General features: G+C 39.8%; 1 protein-coding gene across 1 annotated transcript; it reads right to left on the bottom strand.

The window, feature by feature from the left end:
* Nucleotides 1-6,143: 6,143 nt before the first annotated feature.
* Nucleotides 6,144-6,632, bottom strand: LOC138910277 (uncharacterized). The gene has a single exon (XM_070201505.1). The coding sequence runs from the start codon at nucleotides 6,630-6,632 to the stop codon at nucleotides 6,144-6,146; it is 489 nt and encodes a 162-aa protein (XP_070057606.1).
* Nucleotides 6,633-13,755: the final 7,123 nt, after the last annotated feature.

Consider the following 13,755-nt stretch of genomic DNA (forward strand, 5'->3'; position numbering starts at 1 on the left):
ACTATATAAGATCCTGAACCTATGGGCAACACCGACGCTATAGTCAAAGCACTCTTGAGCTTCTGAAAGCTCGCCTCACACTCATCTGACAATCTGAACGGGGAACCCTTCTGGATCAACATGGTCAACGGGGCTGTTATAGATGAAAAACCCTTTACAAATCGACGGTAATAGCTCGCCAAACGCAAGAAACTCCTGATCTCCGTAGCTGAAGTGGGTCTAGGCCAGTTCTGAACTGTCTTAATCTTCTTAGGATCTACCTGAATGCCCTCTGCTGATATAATGTTCCCCATGAAAGCGACTAAATCCAGCCAAAACTCGCACTTTGAAAATTTAGCATATAACTGACTGGCTCTGAGAGTCTAAAGTATAATCCTAAGATGCTGCTCATGCTCCTCTCGACTGCGGGAGTAGATCAAGATATCGTTAATAAACACGATCACAAAGGAGTCCAAATAAGGCTTGAACAATCGATTCATCAAATACATGAATGCTGCTGGGGCATTTGTCAACCCAAAAGATATCACTAGAAACTCATAATGCCCGTACCGAGTCCGAAAAGTTGTCTTAGGGGCATCCGATGCCCTAATCCTCAACTGATGGTAGCCATATTTCAAATCAATCTTCGAAAACACCTTGGCACCCTGAAGCTGATCAAATAAGTCATCAATCATTGACAATGGATACTTGTTCTTGATAGTGACTTTGTTCAACTGCCGATTCTCTATGCACATCCTCATCGATCCATCCTTCTTCTTCACAAACAATATAGGTGCACCCCAGGGCGAGACACTAGGTTAAATGAAGCCCTTATCAAGCAAATCTTGCAATTATTCCTTCAATTCTTTCAACTTTGGCAGGGCCATATGGTATGGCAGAATAGAGATGGGCTGAGTGCTTGGAGCCAAATCAATACAGAAATCAATATCCATGTCGGGTGGCATCCCCGGTAGGTCTGTAGGAAATACCTCTGGAAACTCACGAACAACCGGTACTGAATCCATGGAAGGAATCTCCGTACTAGAATCGCGAACATAAGCCAAATAAGCTAGACACCCCTTCTCGACCATACGCCGAGCATTCATATAAGAGATAACCTTGCTGGTAGAATGGCCAGGAGTCCCTCTACACTCTAATCGAGGCAACCCTGACAAGGCTAAGGTCACCATCTTAGCGTGACAGTCCAATATAGCGTGATAAGGTGACAGCCAATCCATACCCAAGATAATATTAAAATTGACCATATCGAGAAGTAGAAGATCTACACTTGTCTCAAGACTAACAATGGTGACCACACACAAACGATAAACACGATCTACAACAATAACATCTCCCACAGGTGTGGACACATACACAGGAGCAATCAAAGAATCACGAGGCACAACCAAATATGAAGCAAAATAGGATGATACGTAGAAATAAGTAGAACTCGGGTCAAATAGAACTGAAGCATCTCTACTGCAAACTGAAATAGTACCTGTGATAACAGCGTCAGATGACTCAGCCTCAGGCCTGGCTGGAAAAAGCATAACATCGAGGTTGGGCCCCACCACTCTGAACTACATCTCTAGGATGAGCCCTAACTGGCTGGCCTCCACCTCTAGCGGCCTGACCTTCACCTCTAATGGGTTGACCTTCACCTCTAACTAGTTGAGTGGGTGGTGAAACACCCGGTGCTGGGACCATGGCACAAGAACCCTGATGCTGTGAGCTGCTTGATGCCCGAGGGCAAAATCTAGCAATGTGCCTTGGATCACCACAAGTATAACGGGACCTCGACTGATGTGGTTGCTGACCCTCAAACTGACCCTATCGACCTGCGTAACCACCCTAAAAACTCTAGAGCGCAGGTGCACTAATAGGAGCTGGTGGTGCACTATAGGATAGATGATCGAAATAAGGCATATGAGGCCACGACCACCTGATGCACCATGGGATACCTGGAGTGCTGAATGAAACGGCATGGGAGGATGGCCTCTACCAAAATTACCCCTGCCTCCAGATAAGGCACCGCTAAACTCCCCGGAATGAGGTGGTCTCTTGTTAGATCCCTGACCTTCCTGAGCAAGAACCATCTCGACTCGCCAGGCGACATTGGCAATCGCCTGAAAAGAAATCTCACTCCTAGTCTCCTTAGCAATATGCAATCTGATAGGCTGAGCAAGTCCGTCAATAAACCTCCTCACCCTCTCTCGCTCTCGGTAGGAAGCAGAAGAAGAGCATGATGGGCCGAATCCACAAAACGGGTCTCATACTGAGTAACAGTTATACTGCCCTGCTGGAGATGCTCGAACTGACGGCGTTGCTCCTCTCTTAATGTGATAGGAAGAAACTTCTCTAGGAAGAGCTGAGAGAACTGGTCCCAAGTAAGAGAAGGCAATCCAACTGGTCTAGTCAACAAATAATCTCTCCACCATTTCTTGGCCGAACCTGATATCTGAAATGCAACAAAATCGACCCCATTGGTCTCCACTATACCCATGTTCTGTAGCACCTCATGAAAGCTGTCAAGATACTCCTGGGGATCCTCTGAAGGAGCACCACTTAAGTGAACTGGGAAGAGCTTGGTAAACCTGTCCAATCTCCATAAAGCTTTAGAAGACATAGCTGACCCATCGTCGGCCTGTGCCGCAACAACCAGCTAAACTACTCCGATTGGATGAGCTACTGGAGTCTGATACTGGGGAGCCACCTGCTCCCGGGTGTGGGTAGCAGGAGCTTGTGCTCCTACTCTAGCCTGAGAGACGGCTGATGCCATGGGGAATGCGCCAGACTGGGCCACACTCTCCATAAAGCCCACCAAACGGACCAAAGCATCCTGAAGCACTAGGGTGGCAATGAACCCCTCCAGGACCTGAGCTGGTCCTATAGGCACAGCCTAGGCTGGAACCTCCTCATCAAACTCTACCCGAGGCTCCACCGTTGGTGCTGCTACTTGAGCCCTAGGCTGAGCTCTGCCCCTACCTAGGCCTCTGGCATGACCTCAACCTCAACCCCTGCCCCTTGTAGGAGCTGCCATTGGAGGCTCTGGCTGCTGCTCAGCTGAAGATGCGGTACGTGTTCTTGCCATTTGCGAGATAACAAGAATAGAAGAGTTCAATCAGTAATGAGAAAACAAAACTGCATGACAGAGAAGAATGGAAGTGAAATCTGTTCCTAAACTTCATAGCCTCTGGAAGAAAAGTATAGACATTTCCGAACTGATCCTCCAGACTCTACTAAGCCTGCTCATGAATTGTGTGACCTAGGAAACCTATTGCTCTGATACCAACTTGTCACGACCCAGAATTCCTACCGTCGGGACCGTGATGGCCCATAACATTCCACTTGCTAGGCAAACCGACGTTAGAGAATTATTAAGCCAATCCTTATTCAATTCGGTAAATAACAGCAAGGAAGCTAAAATGAAATATAGCGAGTGCGGAATAATATAACAACTTCATTAATTACTACCACTCGGATCTAGAGTCACAATTCACGAACTTCTAGGATTTACTATAGTTAAAAGTTTGAAAGAAATACAACTGTTTGAATAAAAGAAACTGTAAAAAAACTGAAAAGATAGATGAGGACTTCAAGGTCTGCGAACGCCAACAGATATACCTTGAGTCACCGATGAACCAGTCTGAGCTGCTACGCCTCTCGATCAGCTGGGACCAATTCCAAAATCTGCACAGGAAGTGCAGAGTGCAGTATCAGTATAACCGACCCCATGTACTAGTAAGTATCGAGCCTAACCTCGACGAAGTAGTGATAAGGCTATGACAAGACACCTACATAACAAACCTATGCAATTTAACAATATATGTACAAATAACAGCTAAATATGTACTATTGGGAGGGCGAAACATGCTGAGGGAAATATGAGATAGAGAACTACAGCAGAATGGTAACTTGAACAGCCAATATACTATGAACCAATAAGAACAAGTAAACACAGTAAAGGAAAAATGCACGGTGTCACCCTCCGTTCTTCTACTCTCAACCTCACCATAAAATCAATAGAAACGGCACGACATCACCCTCCATGCATTAACTCTCACATATGGAACGACATCAAACTTCATGCATTACTACTCATAATATGGCACGACATCACCCTTCGTGCATTAACACTCACAGTATAGAACGGCATTACCCTTCATGCATTAAAACTCTCCCTTACCACAATGCAATGAACAAATAACAACAGGGAGATAGAATAACAAGTACAAGCCTTACTTCAACATTTGGTTCCACAATATTAACCTCAACTTCAGAATCAATACTCAATTATCACCAGAAGATCCGTAAACATGATAAGAACGATCAATTTAACAATACTAGTCTAAACATGGATAACATGAATAAAGGAAGCTATAATTGTAAGAAACCAAGCCCCGCCCGCATGCCCGATTACAACTCATAAGTACTTGTCACCTAACATATACGTTGTTTCCCAATATTTAAATATGTAGCAAATAGACAAACAAGTCATATTCCCTCAAGTCAAGATTAACCACAACATTTACCTCGCTCCAAAGGGCACTCAATGCTCAATTATCGCTTTTCCTCCAGAATCCACCTCCAAACCAATCGTATCTATCCACAAACAACTCAATAATATCAAATATTGCTAAAGAAATCAATTACAATGCATAAATTTAGATTCCCCAAACTTTCCCCCAAAAAGTCTAAAATCGACCTCGGGCCCGCTTGGTCAAAACCCGAGGTTTGGACAAAAATTCATTCACCCATTCACCCCCGAGCCCGATTATGTAATTAGTTTTAGGATTTGACCCCAGATTGAGGTCTAAATCCCCAATTTGCAAAAAAAACCCCAATCCTTCTTAAATCCCTAGTTTTCTACCATGAAAGAACAAATATTACGGCTAGGAATTTAATGGGTGATGTTAGAAATGGAAGAAAATGAGTTAAACAGCACAAACCTATGAATTGGCATTGAGATTTCTCTTCAAAATCGCACCTAGGCCGAGCTCTAATGGAGAGTTTATGAAAAATGGGTAAAATCCTGTTTTGGTTCTGTTTTAAGGTCTGGGCATAAGGCCTTCTTCGTGCTCGCGAAGGGCTTGCCGCGTTCGCGATGTGCAGCAGCCCGAGTGGCTTTCGTGTTCGTGAAGGTTGTTCCCCCCTGGCCTTTGCGTTCGCGTAGAAGAATGACTGACCCCTCCCCCAGGTCCCTAAAGCTTCGCGTTCACGAAGGGTAAGGCCCCCATCGCTCCGCGTCCGTGACCCAGCCTTCGCGTTCACGAAGAAGAAAAACATCCCCAACCCAGTTCACTCTTCGTGTTCGCGAGAGTACCTTCGCGAATGCGAAGAAGAACACACCAGATATCAGCTGAAGCACAAAAAACCAGATTTCTAAGTGCAAAAAGCTTTCGTAGCCTATCTGAAACTTACCCGAGCCCTCGAGGCTCCAAGCCAATTATGCACACAAGTCCAAAAATCTTATACGAACTCGCTCGCGTGAACAAAATACCAAAATAACGCCTAGAACTACGAATCGGATACCAAATCAAATGAAATTTTCAAGAAAACTTTAAAACTTCTATTTTCACAACCGAACGTCCGAATCATGTCAAGTCAACTACGTTTCTCATCAAATTCGACAGACAAGTCATAAATATTATAGTGGACCTCTACCCGGGCCCGGAACTAAAATACGGACCCGGTATCATCAAGACCAAGCATTAGTCAATTTTTAAAAACCATTAAACTTTCAGACTTTTAATTTTTAACAAAAATTCATAACTTGAGCTAGGGACCTCCGAATTCGATTTCGGGCATACGCCTAGGTCCCACATTAATATACGGACCCACCGGGACCGTTAAAATACGGATCTGAGTTTGTTTGCTCAAAACGTTGACCGAAGTCAACTTAAATGAATTTCTAAGGCAAAATTCTTATTTTTATCAGTTTTTAACATATAAGCCTTCCGGAAGAACACCCGGACAGCGCATCCAAATCGAGGAAGGCTAAAATGAGGTTTTTGAGACCTCGAAATACAAAATTAGGTTCTATAATATAAGATGACCTATCGGGTCATCACAAAATTACACTTGAGAAAAATAAACTAGTTGCAAACATTAAAAAAATGATAACTTTTATTGTAGCTTCATTTTCCAGTAAGATCATTAGTTATTCAGTCAATATCCTCAAAGAAGTCTTCAGCTTCTAAATGAGTAATATTTGCTAGGCCTCCAAAATCATCATTTTTATATGCAAGATGTGCCTCAGAATCATATTTGTTTGAGGGACCTACTTCATCATCATTATTTTGAAAGGTCAAGTGTGCCGCCACATTATTTTCTTTCTTTCTAAGGGAGGCTTGATAAAGTTTGACAAAATGATCTGGCGTACGACAAATGCGTGCCCAATGACCTTTCATACCACATCGGTGACACATACTAATTTTACCTTTTGAAGGATTAATTTGAGAACCCTTATTGTTCTCCTGTTTATTTCCATCATAATGACGATAATTGTTGCGTCCCCTGCCACGTCCACGTATACGACCATGTCCACGACCACGGTAATTATTTTGTTTTTTTTCATACTTATCATATGCTGCTACAGCATTCACTTCCGCGAATGGAGCTGACCCAGTGGGACGGACTTCATCATTTTTCATTAATAGAGTATTATTCTGCTCTGCCACAAGTAGGCATGTGATTAACTCAGAATATTTCTTAAAAGATTTTTCACGGTATTGTTGTTGTAGCACCACATTTGAAGCGTGAAAAGTAGAAAATATTTTTTCTAATAAGTCCTCATTTGTAATAGTGTCTCCACATAATTTTAATGGAGAACTTACTTTAAAGATAGAAGAATTATACTCACTTGCGGTTTTAAAGTCTTGCAACCTTAAATGTATCCACTCATACCAAGATTTCGGTAATACCGTAAGTTTTAGGTGGTCATATCGATCCTTCAAATTAATCCACAATTTAAGTGGATCTTTTACGGTTAAATATTCAGTTTTTAACCCTTCATGTAGATGACGAAGGAAAATCATGGCCTTCGCTTTATCCTGATTTGATGCTTCATTTCCTTGTATAATAGTATTTCCAAGGCCTTTAGCGTCAAGGTGAATTTTAGCATCAAGGACCCATGATAAATAATTCTTCCCGGTAATGTCTAGTGCCACGAATTCAAGCTTTGACAAATTTGACCTATTGAAACTAATCGCAAAAGTAAATGGGTTAGAAAGAATAAAAATAGTTTTCGATGAAAATATACTTGTAAAAAAAATTAGACACCTAATTAAGAAGTTGATCACTTCAAATATGTAGTATAAAAAATAGAGGTGTAAGTAACATATAATATATATGTCAAATAAACAAGAATTATGGAGTATATGAAGAAACACAAAGAGATATATTCAGTATGGTAAAAGAAATGCAATTTATTGTAAACGGGGATTTGAGGAATAACCTTATACGGTGAGTGAATGTATTCAATTATTACTTTCCACCAATTGTAAAGTAATTTAAACTAGTATGTACAATTATTACTTTGTCACCTTGGTTATCACTATTTTATTTTTGTAAAATGTCTTCAAGATAAGTTTTTCTCTACGCAAGTCCACACATATGTCACGACCCAAAATCCCACCACAGGCGTGGTGATGGCACTTAGTCTCTAAGACTAGGTAAGCCGATTAAAATTATAATTCAAGCCTTTTTTTAAAAAAAACATATAATTTAATACAACCTCCCAAGACTTGTAATACTGAGTCACGAACTCTAACTGAGTACATGCAGTGATCCCCAAGGATCAAATATACAATACTGTTCGAATAAGAGTGGATAGTACAATAAAATTGGAAAGACCCTGGGGACTGCAACGACCAAGCAGCCCTACCTTGAATCCTTGCTATCACACTCTAATCTCTGTCCGAATCCGATATCTCCAATACATGGCTTTGCACAAAAATGTGCAGAAGTATAGTATGAGTACACCACAGTCGGTACCCGATAAGTATCAAGACTAACCTCAGTGGAGTAGTGACGGGGTACAGTCAAGAGATTCACTAGTTAAATATCTGTGCAATATAGCATACAAAATATAGAAAACAAATAGCAGTGATGGCAACACCAATCAACTAGTGATTTAAAAAGCAAGGCAATAGGAACACCATAAATATTTCTCAAACGAATAATAAACACAGGTACAACCAATTAATCAAGTCCTTCAACATATACATCTTTTATCTATAAGTTTTTCAATAAAAGTCTCTAGAATATAATCCTTTTCAATAAATATCTTTCCATTATAATTCTTTCAAATAAATATCTTTCGAATATAATTCTTTCAAATAAATATCTTCCGAATAAAATTCTTTCAAGTAAATATCTTCCGAATATATTTATTTCAAGTAAATATCTTTCAAATATAATTCTTTGAAGTAAATATCTTTTTAATATAATTCTTTTACATAAATATCTTTCTAATATAATTCTTTCAAATAAAAGTCATCATGTGACACCTCATTTAACTTTCCTGGCGTGAGAAATATATTCAACGTATCACATCAAATGGCATGGCAATACCTTCATACACTTGTCTCATTCTCACCCAATATATATATGTAGATCAAATCAATTGGCACGACAACACCCTTCGTGCATTTATTTTTTTCTTACCGTGCATACATATAACAGTACCAACTAGGTGGGAGAAATACCAATAATGATAAAAGAAATAAAGTGGAGACACACAGGAAGTAACAATGACTACAAGTCACATAGAAAATATAAGTGTACAATAACATCTCAAGATAAAGACATGAATGTATACATAACAAAATGATATCACAATATAATGTATGTCTCTCGTCCTTGTCTGCATGGAAATACCCTTCGTGCCATAAATATAAGATAATATAAAAATAATGGCACGGCATCACCCTTCGTGCTTTTACTCTTATCCTCACATGATAATATAAATGAAATGGTACGGCATCACCCTTCGTTCTTTACACTCTCAATGGCACAGCATCACCCTTTGTGCTTTACACTCTCAAATGGAACGGCATCACCCTTCGTGCTTTACACTCTCAAACGGCATGGCATCACCCTTTGTGCTTTACACTCTTCCTTACCAAGCACATGTATATCATTAACAAGCAAGGTAGGAAGCATAAATAACATCAAGGAGAGTGTTTAAACCACAACACAATACAACAATTCATATCACAATTTTCCACTGACCACAACCAAATTCCAAATATATAGCAGAATCAATAAATTTCTCAACAAATGGCCCAAGGCTCCACACAACGTATATGAAACCACAAAACAATCAACAGAGATGGAAAATACTTAGTATAAGGCAACGCCTTCATTAATATAAATTCTTAATAATTATATAAACACATCTTCTTAAGCTTATTTAATTAATTATTTACAGATGAAAAATCCATAGTGAAATTAATTTCCAAGAAATACCAAATCATCAATTCACGGAATCCACATAAATATACAAGTAATAATCACATAAAATTGTCATATAAAAATAAATTCAACAAACACGAATTGAGGCATGGAAAAATAGATGATTTAATAAATGCCAACAATTATTCTATTTACTACACAATATGCCTAAGACCTTAACCCAATATATTTTGCACATATAAGCCTGAGTACGTACTCGTCACCTCGCGTACACGGCTTTTCATATTTCACAAATGGTACATAAGACTTGATGCCTATGGGGTAATTCGCTCACTCAAGGTTAGGCAGGATACTTACCTTTTGAAGTTAGGCCGATATTCCAAAATTACCTTCTTGCTTGAATTCACCTCCGGACAGCTCAAATCTATCCAAATTAATTGTATAACTTCATTAAAATCCATCGAAAATAATTCCGGATAATAAAACTTCGACTTAAAATTTTATTCTAAAAAGTCAACCAAAGTCAATGCGGGATTAGCCTCTCGGAACCCGACATAATTTTCACAAAATCCAAACACCCATTCCGATACGAGTTCAACCATACCAATTTTATCGAATTCCAAAAATAAATCATCCTCCAAATCTTGAATTTTTTGTTTTTGAAAGGTTTTACAAAAATCCCAATTTCCTCCATTAAAACTTGAATTAAATGATGAATGTAGCCATGGATTCATGAAATATAATCACTTTTAGGTATAGAACACTTACCTAGATGATCTGCTTGAAAAACCTAAGAAGAATCGCTCAAAACCGAGCTCTACAACTCCAAAAATGATAAAAATGGCTATGGCTAACCCTCGAAATAGAGTACTTTTATGTTCTGCCCAGGTGTTTGTACACCGCGATCGCGGAAGAACTAATGCGATCGCGAAGAAGAAAATGGCTACTGCCTCAAAATGTACTATGCGATCACGGAATGATACATGTGATCGCGTAGAAGAAATGACACTGCCCACAAAAGGGCTCTATGCGAACGCGGTAGGAGGGAGTACGAATGCGATGAAGTAAAATTCAAAGGTTCACGATCGCGAACCTTACTGTGTGAACGCGGAGAAGAAAAAGACACACTTCCGCAATCGCGGACTGACCTATGCAAACGCAAAGAAGGAAAATGTTCAGTCCACCAAACAACCTTCGCGATCGCGCCTTCACCTACGCGATCGCATAGAAGGGAACACCGGATATCAGAACAGTCATCCAAAACAAGAGAAAATGACCCGTAGCCCATCCGAAATGCACCCGAGACCCTCGGGACCTTAACCAAATATACCAACACATCCCAAAATACAATACAAACTTAGTTGATGCTTCAAACCACGTCAAACAACGCTGAAATTACGAATCACGCATTGAATCGAATTATGAGTATTCAACTCTTCCAACTTGTATATTGTGCGCCGAAACTTATCAAATCAATCCAAAATGACTTCAAATTTTTCATACAAGTCATAAATGACGTAGTGGAGCTATTTCAATTTTCAGAATCGAAATTCGACCTCGTTATAAAAAATTCAACCTTCGGTCGAACATTCCAAAAACCTTCTATTTTTCGACTTTCGCCAAAATGCGTCGAATTGTCCTACGGACTTCCAAATCCAAATACGAACATACGCCTAAGTCCGAAATCGTCATACGAAGCTATTTACACCATCAAAATTCTATTTTGGGGTCATTTGCTCAAAAGTCAACTCTACGGTTAACTCTTTCCATTTAAGCTTCAAAATGAGAATTGTTCTTTAAATTTAATTCCGAATCTTTCGAAAATCAAACTCGACCACACCCGCGGGTCATAATACATATTACGAAACTGCTCGAGACCTTAAGTCACTGAACGGGGCGTAAATTCTTAAAACGACTAGTCGGGTCGTTACATTCTCCACCTCTTGAACATACGTTCGTCCTCGAACGTGCCAAGAATCTTTCGGAGGACATTAAATTATTGAGTGTATTCTTACACACATACTCGCGGGTGATTCTATTTTTTGCAATTTAACATGGGTCCGACAATACCATCTCAATTGAGATTATTTCTTTTATCCATACTTATAAACTTTAAAACCAATTTCTTACACTCCAAACATTTTCAAAAGGCCTGATTTTCACATCAACGCACGGTATTAGTCTCAACTGGCTATAGCAACTCGTGCCTACGCACACATCAAATTTCTTGATAGTGTTGAAGTACTTTGAAATTTTTCCTGGGTATTATTTTCTCCCCCACTTAGGATCATTCGCCCTTGAATGAGAAGTAGAGTCCGCCCTCAAACACATGACATAACTTATCTCTTCTTTCGCACATCTCAATCCCCAAAATTTTACTAACTCCCAAATTTTTAAGAAATTTTGGCAGAGTCTTCCCTGTAAATGGGGCCTATCCACCTGCCAGAGTAATACCAAAACAACTCCTAACAACACATCCTCAACCCAACAAAGCACCATAATGTATATATCGATAACACTAATCTCAGCATTACGAGCACTGCATTATCATAATGATATCAGGACATGAAGCACATCATATGTATGCTCATCACCACATCTCTGGTCTTAATAGTTGTTCATAATCGATTACCACATCTCCAATTAACCTCATATTAACCAAAACCTCGTTTCGAATTTTCACAACACTGACAGCAAAATGTGAGGCATGAAGACCTCATAACTATTTACCCGACTTAACGAGTCACATTTAGCGCCTCCTGGGCACTCACCTCGTGGGCTAAAACTCAATATGTTCCTCACAATTATGGATAAATATGCACAAAAACACATAAAAGAATTATCAAATAAGCCTAAAAGGCATGACTCCTTATTAATACTATAGTACAAATTTTAATTTCACAAAAGGAGAATTTAAACTCATAAGTTTTTCACCACAAGGACCTCGTCCTTATATAATTTTTATCGCTGCTTATAGCCCAGTTTAATTATTTCACACCATATAAAAAAAATGTGAGGATCTCATCCTCAACTTCGAATCACAAGTATTTTTGCATATTATGCCAACTGAAATTTTCAATTTCCTTTCTTTCTTCTTTTCAATAAATTTCGTAAACAATTTCCACAGTACATAATGAACCCCCATACCGGTAGGGCATATACTTCATAAAATTGTAATCAATTATCCCGAAATCGCATCAAAACCCACTGTAGTAAGTAATAAGAAGTCACCTTTTGGACTCATAGCCCACAATAATGTACAAAACAAAATGATACACATGGGCTAACACCATAAAATCTCCCAGCAAGGATAAACACGGGAGTGGAGTACAAATTCACTAATCCACCATATAAGGAGCATGAAAGGAGTTCTCACCTCGATAATCGGAATCGAATCAAAATAAGAATAATGCTCCTTTTATTTTAAATTGATTCATACCTGTAACGACACTATCTGGTGTATCGACCTCAGCCAAATCATAGCAATTATATCAATGGGTCGGGCCTCCACCTTTTAGGCGACTCTACCCGCCTATCCTCCAACCCTAACTGGTTGTTCACGTGGAGTATTAACTAGAATAAAGCTTGTACCTTGATTGCTCTGATGAAATCCACCCCTCCTAAGTCTGGGATAATTTCTCTTGATGTGTCTAGTATCACCACACTCATAACAACCCATCTGAGGTTGCAGCTGCTGGTACTTAGTCTGTGCTAGAAAACTGAAATAACCACTATAAGAACCTCGTTCCTATGGTACACTAAAGTATTAACTGGAACACTACGAGTATTTTGAATTGCAGACTGGGATGACCGATTGCCCGAGCCTCCGCCATGATGAGTCATAGCTGCAGAGTAGAATCCACTAAATCCTCCAAAGTTCTGAGACCTTTTGGCCTCCTTAGCCTCCTTTTCCTCACTTCGAACATGTTCTAACATCCTAGCAATTTCTACTACTTGCTGAAATGGAATGTCAGTCTGCAACTCTCAATCCATACATATTTTAAAATCATAATCGAGCCCTTCAATGAATCTGCGGACTCTCTTTCTAATGGTACAAATCAAGATATGTGCATGGCGGGAAAACTCACTGAACTTGATAGCATATTCTGACACCGTCATGGTGCCCTGACGCAACCGTTCAAACTCTATGTGCCACACGTCCCGTAGAGTCTGGGGACAACCCCTTTCAAAAATATCTCTGAAAATTGAGCCCAGGTTGGTGGCATTGCACCAGCTAGTCTACCTTCTTCATAAACTTGCCATCACTGATACGCTGCTCCTGACAGTAGAAATATAGTAAAGGAAACTCCACTCACTTCCACAATACCCATGGTACGGAGAATACGATGGCACGTTTCT

This window comes from Nicotiana tomentosiformis, chromosome 4 (assembly GCF_000390325.3).
Source record: "Nicotiana tomentosiformis chromosome 4, ASM39032v3, whole genome shotgun sequence".
Taxonomy (NCBI): Eukaryota; Viridiplantae; Streptophyta; class Magnoliopsida; order Solanales; family Solanaceae; genus Nicotiana; species Nicotiana tomentosiformis.

What these genes read in the sequence shown, in the direction of transcription:
- LOC138910277 (XM_070201505.1), bottom strand. Translation starts at nt 6,632, where the DNA reads ATGAAAAATGATGAAGTCCGTCCCACTGGGTCAGCTCCATTCGCGGAA.